The sequence below is a fragment of the Anomaloglossus baeobatrachus genome, chromosome 4 (genome assembly GCF_048569485.1).
Source record: "Anomaloglossus baeobatrachus isolate aAnoBae1 chromosome 4, aAnoBae1.hap1, whole genome shotgun sequence".
In the NCBI taxonomy this organism is placed as follows: Eukaryota; Metazoa; Chordata; class Amphibia; order Anura; family Aromobatidae; genus Anomaloglossus; species Anomaloglossus baeobatrachus.
In genome coordinates this window covers 705,668,158-705,683,445 of record NC_134356.1, presented here as the reverse complement: position 1 = coordinate 705,683,445, position 15,288 = coordinate 705,668,158, and the positions used below count along the sequence as shown (strand labels likewise).

The following is a 15,288-nucleotide window of genomic DNA, read 5'->3' as shown; positions in this document are numbered from 1 at the left end:
CTCTCAAAAATACGCGTGCCTTTCGCCTCCCCTGGATGACCCAGGGGAAGAAAAGTCCTCTGAGAGCCATGACTTGTTCATCTTGGTTCTTTTTTCAAAAGCGAGGGGACTCCAACCACAGTCTCCCTCGTTTCCACTAATTGGGCCACACACACCCCACTTGACTGGCATCAGTTGATCCCTCTTTTCAAAATGAAAAAGATGCTTTGCATGAAGCACTCTCAAAAATACGTGTGCCTTTCGCGTCCCCTGGCTGACCCAGGGGAAGAAAAGTCCTCTGAGAGCCATGTCCACATTGTCAGTGGACAGACGCGTGTGCTTATCTGCCAGCAGACCCCCAGCAGCACTGAAGACAGGTTCCGAGAGAACGCTGGCTGCAGGACACGACAAGATCCCCAAGGCGTACGTGGCGAGCTCAGGCAATTTATCCAGATTGGAAGCCTAAAATGAGCAGGGCTCAAGTTGCACAATAATGGCATCGACGTTTCCTTGCATATACTCATATATCTGTGTGTCCTCCTCTTTTTCCTTGTCCAGCTCTTTTGTTTTCGCATGAGTATATGTCCTTGTCACTTTCCCATGTGTTTGTGTTGTGTTGTGAGTTGTTTGTCACCTTTTGGACACCTTTGAGGGTGTTTTCTAGGTGTTTTTATGTGTTTGTGAATGCCTGCCATTGTTTCCTATGCGGTTCGAGTTCGGTTCGTCGAACGTTCAACGAACCGAACTCGAACGAGACCTCCGTTCGACGAACCGACCTCGAGCCGAACTGGGACCGGTTCGCTCATCTCTACTCCTAACCTCCACCTCTCTCTTCCAGTCTATTTGGCCCCAATCTCCTGACCTCTATCTTACTCCTCTCCTCTCCTTAGTCTCTGTGGCCTCAGCTTCCTGTCCTCCACCTGACACGCCTAGTCCCAGGGCCTTAGGCAATACTCGGAACCGGGCTGGACTAGTCCAGGGATGTCAGCGATGGCGGGGCCCGACTCCGTTAACCTGGCGGTGTCTTTGAATAAAGGGGATGATGATGATGATTATATTTACAATGGAATAAATTCTGTGACGCCACCTGTTGTTTTGCGGCTATGTGGGCCATCGCTGCGCTGCGTGTTTCCCGGGGCAGGTGGTGATGGAGCAGCTGAGGTGTTCTTGTTCTGCACTGGTAGAGCAGGACCCCGGGACAACCATTGAATTTTAAAGTGTCTATGATGATAGGGGGAGATTCGGGAGGAATGGAGATGACACCAGGGACTTTGCAACAACAGTCCTTTACTCACTGCACCAGTTCCAAGTTGACAGGCAGCTTAGTCCTCCCACGGTATGCTGGGATTCCTGGTGATGGGCCTCTGTTGATCCCAGGCCGCTCAGAGGTCAATACCGGTGCACCCCTCAGATGCGTCTTTCCTGGTCGTCTCTACTGCGCTGACTCTCGCCCTCCTGCCCCGCGCCTCCTCACACCGTGGCCTGAGCCAGGGGCTGTGGACCTTCAACAGGATTTCTGCCTGCTTGGCCCCCTGATCCTCTGTAGCCCCCTTCCAGTGGACTTGTTTGCTGTTTGTGGCCGAAAGGTGCGTACAGCCACCCAGGCCTTCAGTCTTACTAGAAAGTCTTTTGCTAGTCTAGGGGCCGGGACCCCGTTTGAGACAAGATCCTTCCACCCGGTGTTCTGTAGAGCAAGGCCACGGGTGCCCCCTGCACTCCCATGTCTCTAGAATCCCTTCTGTGTCACCCGGGATGAGCGGGACCACTGGTTGCCTCCTCACCACCAACTAACTGACTGACCCTGTCAACTTTCAAACTTAACTCCACTCACTCACCTCAGACACCTCTCCCACTAAGCTTCACCCCCAGACTGTTTTTGGGGACGGTGCTAGCCACTATACAAGTCCAGCTGCACTAGGCCAAAACCACCATTTAGTGGAGTGTGGTGATGAGTCTGTCTGTGTGCGTGTATCATGTGAACCGGTAGATGACCCCCTCCTTACCCTGGGATGGGATACCACACCTCTGTAGGGGGTGCAGTACTTCTGTGGTGATGGAAGCCTGAGGAGCGCCACACTCCTCTCTCTCTCTTGCAGTCTCTGTAGCCTCAGCCTCCAACTCCCGCCTCTCCTCCAGTTTCTGTAGCCTCAGCCTCCTAACCTACCCCTCTCTTCTCCAGGCTCTGTGGCCTCTCCTCCAACTCCCACCTCTCCTCCACTTTCTGTGGCCTCAGCATCCTGACCTCCACATCTCTCCTCCAGTCTCTGTGGCCTTAGCCTCCTGACTCTCTCCTCTGGTTCTGTGGCCTCAGCCTCCTGACTACCGCCTCTCCTCCAGTCTCTGTGACGTCAGCCTCCTGACTCCTGCCTCTCTTCTGGTTTGTGTGGCCTCAGCCTCCTGACTACCGCCTCTCCTCCAGTCTCTGTGACGTCAGCCTCCTTACTCCTGCCTCTCTTCTGTTTTGTGTGGCCTCCGCCTCCTGACTACCGTCTCTCCTCTAGTCTCTGTGACGTCAGCCTCCTGATTCCTGCCTCTCTTCTGGTTTGTGTGGCCTCCGCCTCCTGACTACCGTCTCTCCTCCAAGTCTCTGTGACGTCAGCCTCCTGACTCCTGCCTCTCTTCTGGTTTGTGTGGCCTCAGCCTCCTGACCTCCACCTCTCTCTCTTGCAGTCTCTGTGGCCTCAGCCTCCTGACTTCTGCCTCTCTTCCAGTCTTTGTGGCCTCAGCCTCCTGACCTCCACCTCTCTGTCTTGCAGTCTCTGTGGCCTCAGCCTCCTGACCTCCACCTCTCGTCTAGTCTCTGTGGCCTCAGCCTCCTGCCTCTCCTCTGGTTTGTGTGGCCTCAGCCTCCTGACCTCCACTTCTCTCTCTTGCAGTCTCTATGGCCTCAGCCTCCTGACTTCCGCCTCTCCTCTGGTTTGTGTGGCCTCAGCCTCCTGACCTCCACCTCTCTGTCTTGCAGTCCCTGTGGCCTCAGCCTCCTGACCTCCACCTCTCTGTCTTTCAGTCTCTGTGGCCTCAGCCTCCTGACTTCTGCCTCTCCTCCAGTCTCTGTGGCCACAGCCTCCTGACCTCCACCTCTCTGTCTTGCAGTCTCTGTGGCCTCAGCCTCCTGACCTCCACCTCTCCTCCAGTCTCTGTGGCCTCGGCCTCAGCCTCCTGCCTCTCCTCTGGTTTGTGTGGCCTCAGCCTCCTGACCTCCACCTCTCTCTCTTGCAGTCTCTGTGGCCTCAGCCTCCTGCCTCTCCTCTGGTTTGTGTGGCCTCAGCCTCCTGACCTCCACCTCTCTGTCTTGCAGTCTCTGTGGCCTCAGCCTCCTGGCCTTCACCTCTCTCTCTTGCAGTCTCTGTGGCCTCAGACTCCTGACTCCTGCCTCTCCTCTGGTTTGTGTGGCCTCAGCCTCCTGACCTCCACCTCTCTGTCTTGCAGTCTCTGTGGCCTCAGCCTCCTGACTTCTGCCTCTCCTCCAGTCTCTGTGGCCTCTCCTCTGGTTTGTGTGGCCTCAACCTCCTGACCTCCACCTCTCTGTCTTGCAGTCTCTGTGGCCTCAGCCTCCTGACCTCCACCTCTCTCTCTTGCAGTCTCTGTGGCCTCAGACTCCTGACTCCTGCCTCTCCTCTGGTTTGTGTGGCCTCAGCCTCCTGACCTCCACCTCTCTGTCTTGCAGTCTCTGTAGCCTCAGCCTCCTGACTTCTGCCTCTCCTCCAGTCTCTGTGGCCTCTCCTCTGGTTTGTGTGGCCTCAACCTCCTGACCTCCACCTCTCTGTCTTGCAGTCTCTGTGGCCTCAGCCTCCTGACCTCCACCTCTCTCTCTTGCGGTCTCTGTGGCCTCAGCCTCCTGACCTCCACCTCTCTCCCTTGCAGTCTCTGTGGCCTCAGCCTCCTGACTTCTGCCTCTCCTCCAGTCTCTGTGGCCTCTCCTCTGGTTTGTGTGGCCTCAACCTCCTGACCTCCACCTCTCTGTCTTGCAGTCTCTGTGGCCTCAGCCTCCTGACCTCCACCTCTCTCTCTTGCAGTCTCTGTGGCCTCAGCCCCCTGACGTCCGCCTCTCCTCCAATCTCTGTGGCCTCAGCCTCCTGACTCCTGCCTCTCCTCTGGTTTGTGTGGCCTCAGCCTCCTGACCTCCACCTCTCTGTCTTTCATTCTCTGTGGCCTTGGCCTCCTGACCTCCACCTCTCTCTCTTGCAGTCTCTGTGGCCTCAGCCTCCTGACTTCCGCCTCTCCTCCAGTCTCTGTGGCCTCTCCTCTGGTTTGTGTGGCCTCAGCCTCCTGACTTCAGCCTCTCCTCCAGTCTCTGTGGCCTCAGCCTCCTGACTCCTGCCTCTCCTCTGGTTTGTGTGGCCTCAGCCTCCTGACCTCCACCTCTCTCTCTTGCAGTCTCTGTGGCCTCAGCCTCCTGACTTCTGCCTCTCTTCCAGTCTTTGTGGCCTCAGCCTCCTGACCTCCACCTCTCTGTCTTGCAGTCTCTGTGGCCTCAGCCTCCTGACCTCCACCTCTCCTCTAGTCTCTGTGGCCTCAGCCTCCTGCCTCTCCTCTGGTTTGTGTGGCCTCAGCCTCCTGACCTCCACTTCTCTCTCTTGCAGTCTCTATGGCCTCAGCCTCCTGACTTCCGCCTCTCCTCTGGTTTGTGTGGCCTCAGCCTCCTGACCTCCACCTCTCTGTCTTGCAGTCCCTGTGGCCTCAGCCTCCTGACCTCCACCTCTCTGTCTTTCAGTCTCTGTGGCCTCAGCCTCCTGACTTCTGCCTCTCCTCCAGTCTCTGTGACGTCAGCCTCCTTACTCCTGCCTCTCTTCTGTTTTGTGTGGCCTCCGCCTCCTGACTACCGTCTCTCCTCTAGTCTCTGTGACGTCAGCCTCCTGATTCCTGCCTCTCTTCTGGTTTGTGTGGCCTCCGCCTCCTGACTACCGTCTCTCCTCCAAGTCTCTGTGACGTCAGCCTCCTGACTCCTGCCTCTCTTCTGGTTTGTGTGGCCTCAGCCTCCTGACCTCCACCTCTCTCTCTTGCAGTCTCTGTGGCCTCAGCCTCCTGACTTCTGCCTCTCTTCCAGTCTTTGTGGCCTCAGCCTCCTGACCTCCACCTCTCTGTCTTGCAGTCTCTGTGGCCTCAGCCTCCTGACCTCCACCTCTCGTCTAGTCTCTGTGGCCTCAGCCTCCTGCCTCTCCTCTGGTTTGTGTGGCCTCAGCCTCCTGACCTCCACTTCTCTCTCTTGCAGTCTCTATGGCCTCAGCCTCCTGACTTCCGCCTCTCCTCTGGTTTGTGTGGCCTCAGCCTCCTGACCTCCACCTCTCTGTCTTGCAGTCCCTGTGGCCTCAGCCTCCTGACCTCCACCTCTCTGTCTTTCAGTCTCTGTGGCCTCAGCCTCCTGACTTCTGCCTCTCCTCCAGTCTCTGTGGCCACAGCCTCCTGACCTCCACCTCTCTGTCTTGCAGTCTCTGTGGCCTCAGCCTCCTGACCTCCACCTCTCCTCCAGTCTCTGTGGCCTCGGCCTCAGCCTCCTGCCTCTCCTCTGGTTTGTGTGGCCTCAGCCTCCTGACCTCCACCTCTCTCTCTTGCAGTCTCTGTGGCCTCAGCCTCCTGCCTCTCCTCTGGTTTGTGTGGCCTCAGCCTCCTGACCTCCACCTCTCTGTCTTGCAGTCTCTGTGGCCTCAGCCTCCTGGCCTTCACCTCTCTCTCTTGCAGTCTCTGTGACCTCAGACTCCTGACTCCTGCCTCTCCTCTGGTTTGTGTGGCCTCAGCCTCCTGACCTCCACCTCTCTGTCTTGCAGTCTCTGTGGCCTCAGCCTCCTGACTTCTGCCTCTCCTCCAGTCTCTGTGGCCTCTCCTCTGGTTTGTGTGGCCTCAACCTCCTGACCTCCACCTCTCTGTCTTGCAGTCTCTGTGGCCTCAGCCTCCTGACCTCCACCTCTCTCTCTTGCAGTCTCTGTGGCCTCAGACTCCTGACTCCTGCCTCTCCTCTGGTTTGTGTGGCCTCAGCCTCCTGACCTCCACCTCTCTGTCTTGCAGTCTCTGTGGCCTCAGCCTCCTGACTTCTGCCTCTCCTCCAGTCTCTGTGGCCTCTCCTCTGGTTTGTGTGGCCTCAACCTCCTGACCTCCACCTCTCTGTCTTGCAGTCTCTGTGGCCTCAGCCTCCTGACCTCCACCTCTCTCTCTTGCGGTCTCTGTGGCCTCAGCCTCCTGACCTCCACCTCTCTCCCTTGCAGTCTCTGTGGCCTCAGCCTCCTGACTTCTGCCTCTCCTCCAGTCTCTGTGGCCTCTCCTCTGGTTTGTGTGGCCTCAACCTCCTGACCTCCACCTCTCTGTCTTGCAGTCTCTGTGGCCTCAGCCTCCTGACCTCCACCTCTCTCTCTTGCAGTCTCTGTGGCCTCAGCCCCCTGACGTCCGCCTCTCCTCCAATCTCTGTGGCCTCAGCCTCCTGACTCCTGCCTCTCCTCTGGTTTGTGTGGCCTCAGCCTCCTGACCTCCACCTCTCTGTCTTTCATTCTCTGTGGCCTCGGCCTCCTGACCTCCACCTCTCTCTCTTGCAGTCTCTGTGGCCTCAGCCTCCTGACTTCCGCCTCTCCTCCAGTCTCTGTGGCCTCTCCTCTGGTTTGTGTGGCCTCAGCCTCCTGACTTCAGCCTCTCCTCCAGTCTCTGTGGCCTCAGCCTCCTGACTCCTGCCTCTCCTCTGGTTTGTGTGGCCTCAGCCTCCTGACCTCCACCTCTCTGTCTTTCAGTCTCTGTGGCCTCGGCCTCCTGACCTCCACCTCTCTCTCTTGCAGTCTCTGTGGCCTCAGCCTCCTGACTTCCGCCTCTCCTCCAGTCTCTGTGGCCTCTCCTCTGATTTGTGTGGCCTCAGCCTCCTGACCTCCACCTCTGTCTTGCAGTCTCTGTGGTCTCAGCCTCCTGACCTCCACCTCTCTCTCTTGCAGTCTCTGTGGCCTCAGCCTCCTGACTCCTGCCTCTCCTCCAGTCTCTGTGGCCTCTCCTCTGGTTTGTGTGGCCTTAGCCTCCTGACTTCTTCCTCTCCTCCAGTCTCTGTGGCCTTAGCCTCCTGACCTCCACCTCTCTCTCTTGCAGTCTCTGTGGCCTCAGCCTCCTGACCTCCACCTCTCTCTCTTGCAGTCTCTGTGGCCTCAGCCTCCTGACTCCTGCCTCTCCTCCAGTCTCTGTGGCCTCTCCTCTGGTTTGTGTGGCCTCAGCCTCCTGACTTCTTCCTCTCCTCCAGTCTCTGTGGCCTCAGCCTCCTGACCTCCACCTCTCTCTCTTGCAGTCTCTGTGGCCTCAGCCTCCTGACTTCTGCCTCTCCTCCAGTCTCTGTGGCCTCTCCTCTGGTTTGTGTGGCCTCAACCTCCTGACCTCCACCTCTCTGTCTTGCAGTCTCTGTGGCCTCAGCCTCCTGACCTCCACCTCTCTCTCTTGCGGTCTCTGTGGCCTCAGCCTCCTGACCTCCACCTCTCTCCCTTGCAGTCTCTGTGGCCTCAGCCTCCTGACTTCTGCCTCTCCTCCAGTCTCTGTGGCCTCTCCTCTGGTTTGTGTGGCCTCAACCTCCTGACCTCCACCTCTCTGTCTTGCAGTCTCTGTGGCCTCAGCCTCCTGACCTCCACCTCTCTCTCTTGCGGTCTCTGTGGCCTCAGCCTCCTGACCTCCACCTCTCTCCCTTGCAGTCTCTGTGGCCTCAGCCTCCTGACTTCTGCCTCTCCTCCAGTCTCTGTGGCCACTCCTCTGGTTTGTGTGGCCTCAACCTCCTGACCTCCACCTCTCTGTCTTGCAGTCTCTGTGGCCTCAGCCCCCTGACGTCCGCCTCTCCTCCAATCTCTGTGGCCTCAGCCTCCTGACTCCTGCCTCTCTTCTGGTTTGTGTGGCCTCAGCCTCCTGACCTCCACCTCTCTGTCTTTCAGTCTCTGTGGCCTCGGCCTCCTGACCTCCACCTCTCTCTCTTGCAGTCTCTGTGGCCTCAGCCTCCTGACTTCCGCCTCTCCTCCAGTCTCTGTGGCCTCTCCTCTGGTTTGTGTGGCCTCAGCCTCCTGACTTCAGCCTCTCCTCCAGTCTCTGTGGCCTCAGCCTCCTGACTCCTGCCTCTCCTCTGATTTGTGTGGCCTCAGCCTCCTGACCTCCACCTCTGTCTTGCAGTCTCTGTGGTCTCAGCCTCCTGACCTCCACCTCTCTCTCTTGCAGTCTCTGTGGCCTCAGCCTCCTGCCTCTCCTCCAGTCTCTGTGGCCTCTCCTCTGGTTTGTGTGGCCTTAGCCTCCTGACTTCTTCCTCTCCTCCAGTCTCTGTGGCCTTAGCCTCCTGACCTCCACCTCTCTCTCTTGCAGTCTCTGTGGCCTCAGCCTCCTGACCTCCACCTCTCTCTCTTGCAGTCTCTGTGGCCTCAGCCTCCTGCCTCCTGCCTCTCCTCCAGTCTCTGTGGCCTCTCCTCTGGTTTGTGTGGCCTCAGCCTCCTGACTTCTTCCTCTCCTCCAGTCTCTGTGGCCTTAGCCTCCTGACCTCCACCTCTCTCTTGCAGTCTCTGTGGCCTCAGCCTCCTGACTTCTGCCTCTCCTCCAGTCTCTGTGGCCTCTCCTCTGGTTTGTGTGGCCTCAGCCTTCTGACCTCCACCTCTCTGTCTTGCAGTCTCTGTGGCCTCGGCCTCCTGACCTCCACCTCTCTGTCTTGCAGTCTCTGTGGCCTCAGCCTCCTGACTTCTGCCTCTCCTCCAGTCTCTATGGCCTCAGCCTCCTGACTCCTGCCTCTCCTCTGGTTTGTGTGGCCTCGGCCTCCTGACCTCCACCTCTCTCTCTTGCAGTCTCTGTGGCCTCAGCCTCCTGACCTCCACCTCTCTCTCTTGCAGTCTCTGTGGCCTCAGCCTCCTGACTTCTGCCTCTCTCTCTTGCAGTCTCTGTGGCCTCAGCCTCCTGACTCCTGCCTCTCCTCTGGTTTGTGTGGCCTCGGCCTCCTGACCTCCACCTCTCTGTCTTGCAGTCTCTGTGGCCTCAGCCTTCTGACCTCCACCTCTCTGTCTTGCAGTCTCTGTGGCCTCAGCCTCCTGCCTCTCCTCCAGTCTCTGTGGCCTCAGCCTCCTGACTCCTGCCTCTCCTCTGGTTTGTGTGGCCTCAGCCTCCTGACCTCCACCTCTCTGTCTTGCAGTCTCTGTGGCCTCAGCCTCCTGACCTCCATCTCTCTGTCTTGCAGTCTCTGTGGCCTCAGCCTCCTGACCTCCACCTCTCTGTCTTGCAGTCTCTGTGGCCTCAGCCTCCTGACCTCCACCTCTCTCTCTTGCAGTCTCTGTGGCCTCAGCCTTCTGCCTCTCCTCCAGTCTCTGTGGCCTCAGCCTCCTGACCTCCACCTCTCTGTCTTGCAGTCTCTGTGGCCTCAGCCTCCTGACCTCCACCTCTCTGTCTTGCAGTCTCTGTGGCCTCAGCCTCCTGCCTCTCCTCCAGTCTCTGTGGCCTCATCCTCCTGACCTCCACCTCTCTGTCTTGCAGTCTCTGTGGCCTCAGCCTCCTGACCTCCACCTCTCTCTCTTGCAGTCTCTGTGACCTCAGCCTCCTGACTCCTGCCTCTCCTCTGGTTTGTGTGGCCTCAGCCTCCTGACCTCCACCTCTCTGTCTTGCAGTCTCTGTGGCCTCAGCCTCCTGACCTCCACCTCTCTCTCTTGCAGTCTCTGTGGCCTCAGCCTTCTGCCTCTCCTCCAGTCTCTGTGGCCTCAGCCTCCTGACCTCCACCTCTCTGTCTTGCAGTCTCTGTGGCCTCAGCCTCCTGACCTCCACCTCTCTGTCTTGCAGTCTCTGTGGCCTCAGCCTCCTGCCTCTCCTCCAGTCTCTGTGGCCTCATCCTCCTGACCTCCACCTCTCTGTCTTGCAGTCTCTGTGGCCTCAGCCTCCTGACCTCCACCTCTCTCTCTTGCAGTCTCTGTGGCCTCAGCCTCCTGACTCCTGCCTCTCCTCTGGTTTGTGTGGCCTCAGCCTCCTGACCTCCACCTCTCTGTCTTGCAGTCTCTGTGGCCTCAGCCTCCTGACCTCCATCTCTCTGTCTTGCAGTCTCTGTGGCCTCAGCCTCCTGACCTCCACCTCTCTCTCTTGCAGTCTCTGTGGCCTCAGCCTCCTGACCTCCACCTCTCTCTCTTGCAGTCTCTGTGGCCTCCACCTGTCTCTCTTGCAGTCTCTGTGACCTCCACCTCTCTGTCTTGCAGTCTCTGTGGCCTCCGCCTCCTGACCTCCACCTCTCTCTCTTGCAGTCTCTGTGGCCTCAGCCTCCTGACCTCCACCTCTCTCTCTTGCAGTCTCTGTGGCCTCCACCTGTCTCTCTTGCAGTCTCTGTGACCTCCACCTCTCTGTCTTGCAGTCTCTGTGGCCTCCGCCTCCTGACCTCCACCTCTCTCTCTTGCAGTTTCTGTGGCCTCAGCCTCCTGACCTCCACCTCTCTCTCTTGCAGTCTCTGTGGCCTCCGGTGTGTTTCCTCAGTATTACCTGGTGAAGCAGTCCCTCACGTGGCTGGAGGCCGCCTCTTACTGTAAGTCGCAGTACACAGACCTGATCAGCACTCTCTCTGACCTGGAGCTGCTGCCAGTCATTGCTACCGCAGGCTGGAATGAGGCCTGGATCGGGCTCTACCTGTGTTCTCCGGGTGTGTGGCGCTGGAGTAATGGGGTAACTGGGACCTACACCAAGTGGAATGCGGGCGAGCCGAGCCAGACTGTGAACTCCTGCGTGAGGATGAGCGCAGGCAAGTGGAGCGATGCGGACTGTGGAGCGCGGGTACTACTTCGTGTGCTACAAGTGTGAGTATAAAACTACAGCCATAGACAAATGGAAGGACCAAGAAGTCTGGAAATACCCACAGCCAGTACTGATCGTAACGGTGTCTGGCAGGCATTAGGCTGGTCGTACCGTATACCGGCGGAAGGCATTCAGCTGGGTGCATGGTATACCGGCGGCAGGCATTCAGCTGGGTGCATGGTATACCGGCGGCAGGCATTCAGCTGGGTGCATGGTATACCGGCGGCAGGCATTCAGCTGGGTGCATGGTATACCGGCGGCAGGCATTCAGCTGGGTGCATGGTATACCGGCGGCAGGCATTCAGCTGGGTGCATGGTATACCGGCGGCAGGCATTCAGCTGGGTGCATGGTATACCGGCGGCAGGCATTCAGCTGGGTGCATGGTATACCGGCGGCAGGCATTCAGCTGGGTGCATGGTATACCGGCGGCAGGCATTCAGCTGGGTGCATGGTATACCGGCGGCAGGCATTCAGCTGGGTGCATGGTATACCAGCGGCAGGCATTCAGCTGGGTGCATGGTATACCGGCGGCAGGCATTCAGCTGGGTGCATGGTATACCAGCGGCAGGCATTAGGCTGGTCGTACCGTATACCAGCGGCAGGCATTCAGCTGGGTGCATGGTATATCGGCGGCAGGCATTCAGCTGGGTGGTATACCAGCGGCAGGCATTCAGCTGGTCGTACCGTATACCGGCGGCAGGCATTCAGCTGGGTGCATGGTATACCGGCGGCAGCCATTCAGCTGGGTGCATGGTATACCAGCGGCAGGCATTAGGCTGGTCGTACCGTATACCAGCGGCAGGCATTCAGCTGGGTGCATGGTATACCAGCGGCAGGCATTCAGCTGGGTGCATGGTATACCAGCGGCAGGCATTCAGCTGGGTGCAAGGTATACCGGCGGCGGGCATTCAGCTGGGTGCATGGTATACCGGTGGCAGGCATTCAGCTGGGTGCACGGTATACCAGCGGCAGGCATTCAGCTGGGTGCATGGTATACCAGCGGCATGCATTCAGCTGGGTGCATGGTATATCAGCGGCAGGCATTCAGCTGGGTGCATGGTATACCAGCGGCAGGCATTCAGCTGGGTGCATGGTATACCAGCGGCAGGCATTAGGCTGGGTGCATGGTATACCGGCGGCAGGCATTCAGCTGGGTGCATGGTATACCGGCGGCAGGCATTCAGCTGGGTGCATGGTATACCAGCGGCAGGCATTCAGCTGGGTGCATGGTATACCAGCGGCAGGCATTCAGCTGGTCGTACCGTATACCGGCGGCAGGCATTCAGCTGGGTGCATGGTATACCAGTGGCAGGCATTAGCCTGGGTGCATGGTATACCAGCGGCAGGCATTCAGCTGATCGTACCGTATACCAGCGGCAGGCATTCAGCTGGTCGTACCATATACCAGCGGCAGGCATTAGGCTGGGTGCATGGTATACCAGCGGCAGGCATTCAGCTGGTCGTACCGTATACCAGCGGCGGGCATTGAGCTGGGTGCATGGTATACTGGTGGCAGGCATTCAGCTGGGTGCATGGTATACCAGCGACAGGCATTAGGCTGGGTGCATGGTATACCAGCAGCGGGCATTCAGCTGGTCGTACCAAATACCGGCGGCAGGCATTCAGCTGGGTGCATGGTATACCGGCGGCAGGCATTCAGCTGGGTGCATGGTATACCAGCGGCAGGCTTTAGGCTGGGTGCATGGTATACCAGCGGCAGGCATTAGGCTGGGTGCATGGTATACCGGCGGCAGGCATTCAGCTGGGTGCATGGTATACCAGCGGCAGGCTTTAGGCTGGGTGCATGGTATACCAGCGGCAGGCATTAGGCTGGGTGCATGGTATACCGGCGGCAGGCATTCAGCTGGGTGCATGGTATACCAGCGGCGGGCATTCACCTGGGTGCATGGTATACCAGTGGCGGGCATTTAGCTGGTCGTACCGTATACCGGCGGCAGGCATTAGGTTGGGTGCATGGTATACCAGCGGCAGGCATTAATCTGGGTGCATGGTATACCGGCGGCAGGCATTCAGCTGGGTGCATGGTATACCAGCGGCAGGCATTCAGCTGGGTGCATGGTATACCAGCAGCAGGCATTCAGCTAGGTGCATGGTATACCAGCGGCGGGCATTCAGCTGGGTGCATGGTATACCAGCGGCGGGCATTCAGGTGGTCGTACCGTATACCGGCGGCAGACATTCACCTGGGTGCATGGTATACCAGTGGCGGGCATTTAGCTGGTCGTACCGTATACCAGCGGCAGGCATTAATCTGGGTGCATGGTATACCAGCGGCAGGCATTCAGCTGGGTGCATGGTATACCAGCGGCAGGCATTAAGCTGGGCGCATGGTGTACCACTGGCAGGCATTCAGCTGGGCGTACCGTATACCGGTGGCAGGCATTCAGCTGGGCACACAGTGTACTGGTGGCAGGCATTCAGCTGGGCGCACGGTGTACCAGTGGCAGGCATTCAGCTGGGTGCACGGTGTACCAGTGGTAGGCAGTCAGTTGGGCATACCTATACCGGCGGCAGGCAGTCAGTTGGGCGTACCTATACCGGCAGCAGGTATTCAGCTGGGTGCACGGTATGCCGGCGGCAGGCATTCAGGTGGGCGCACTGTATACCGGTGGCAGGCATTCAGCTGGGCGTACCGTATACCGGCGGCAGGCATTCAGCTGGGAGCACGGTATACCGACGGCAGGCATTCAGCTGCGCGCACGGTATACCGGCGGCAGGCATTCAGCTGGGCGCACGGTATACCGGCAGCAGGCATTCAGCTGGGCGCACGGTATACCGGCAGCAGGCATTCAGCTGGGCGTATCGTATACCGGCGGCAGGCATTGTGCTCGACAGGGATTGGGCTCGGCATATTTTTACGGGGCAAGGATTGGGCTCAGCATACCTTTTACGGGGCAAGGATTGGGCTCAGCATACCTATTTACGGGGCAGGGATTGGGCTCGGCATACCTTTTATGGTGAAGGGATTGGGCTTGACACTTTTTAGGGGGGCAGACTTGGTCTCAGTGCACTTTTTATGGAGCAGGAATTGGGCTTGACTTTCTCCTTTACGAGGACGTGATTTGGGTTTGGCGTACCTATTATGGGGCAGGGATTGGGCTCGGCATACCTTTTTATGGGGCAAGGATTGGGCTTGGCATACCTTTTATGGCGCAAGGATTTGGCTTGGCATACCTTTTATGGGGCAAGGATTGGGCTTGGCATACCTTTTACGGGGCAAGGATTGGGCTCGGTATACCTTTTACAGGGCAATGATTGGGCTCGACATACCTTTTATGGGGCAAGGATTGGGCTTGGCATACCTTTTACGGGGCAAGGATTGGGCTCGGTATACCTTTTACGGGGCAAGGATTGGGCTCGGTATACCTTTTACGGGGCAATGATTGGGCTCGACATACCTTTTATGGGGCAAGGATTGGGCTCAGCATACCTATTTACGGGAAAGGGATGGGGCTCAGCATACCTATTTACGGGGCTGGGATTGGGCTCAGCATACCTATTTACGGGAAAGGGATTGGGCTTGGCATACCTTTTACGGGGCAAGGATTGGGCTCTGCATACCTTTTACGGGGCAAGGATTGGGCTCAGCATACCTATTTACGGGAAAGGGATTGGGCTCAGCATACCTATTTACGGGAAAGGGATTGGGCTCAGCATACCTATTTACGGGGCAGGGATTGGGCTCAGCATACCTATTTACGGGAAAGGGATTGGGCTCAGCATACCTATTTACGGGGCAGGGATTGGGCTCGGTATACCTTTTACGGGGCAGGGATTGGGCTCAGCATACCTATTTACGGGGCAGGGATTGGGCTCAGCATACCTATTTACGGGGCAGGGATTGGGCTCGGTATACCTTTTACGGGGAAGGGATTGGGCTCGGCATACCGTTTATGGTGAAGGGATTGGGCTCAGCATACCTATTTACGGGGCAGGGATTGGGCTCGGTATACCTTTTACGGGGAAGGGATTGGGCTCAGCATACCTATTTACGGGGCAGGGATTGGGCTCGGTATACCTTTTACGGGGAAGGAATTGGGCTCGGCATACCTTTTATGGTGAAGGGATTGGGCTTGACACTTTTTAGGGGGGCAGACTTGGTCTCAGTGCACTTTTTATGGGGCAGGAATTGGGCTTGACTTTCTCCTTTACGAGGACGTGATTTGGGTTTGGCGTACCTTTAATAGGAATGCATTGGGCTCTGCTTTTCCCTTTCTTTGTCTTACCTCTTTTACATATGGTAATGATGCTGTTGATTTATTTCTCACTGATTTTCACATAATTTGACCTTGCAGTGGCCAATACCACAGTTCCCGAGCTCTCCACGGACTGTCAGTGGCCGCTCAATGCCACCACTTTACAATACAGGACTACGTTGTCTCCAGAACTCATTACTTCCTGGAATAGCACTGACTCCCAGGGTGTCTCCCAACAAGGCACGGGGCCTGGCCCTGGTTTTGGTCCTGGTACTGGTCCAGGAATGAACTTTTCCCCAACTGTTCAGCCCTTGACGTCTGGTACAACTACAGCTGCCGTACTTGGCTCAACCA

At 57.8% G+C, this 15,288-nt stretch overlaps 1 protein-coding gene across 1 annotated transcript in view; it reads left to right on the top strand.

The window, feature by feature from the left end:
• Positions 1-969: 969 nt before the first annotated feature.
• LOC142303071 (putative C-type lectin domain family 20 member A) overlaps positions 970-15,288 on the top strand; it is a 40,275-nt gene continuing 25,956 nt past the window's right edge. Inside the window, exons 1-2 of the mRNA XM_075344167.1 lie at positions 970-1,159; positions 10,373-10,718. Of these exons, the coding sequence (XP_075200282.1) occupies positions 970-1,159; positions 10,373-10,718 (536 nt within the window). The remainder of the gene's footprint in view (positions 1,160-10,372; positions 10,719-15,288) is intronic.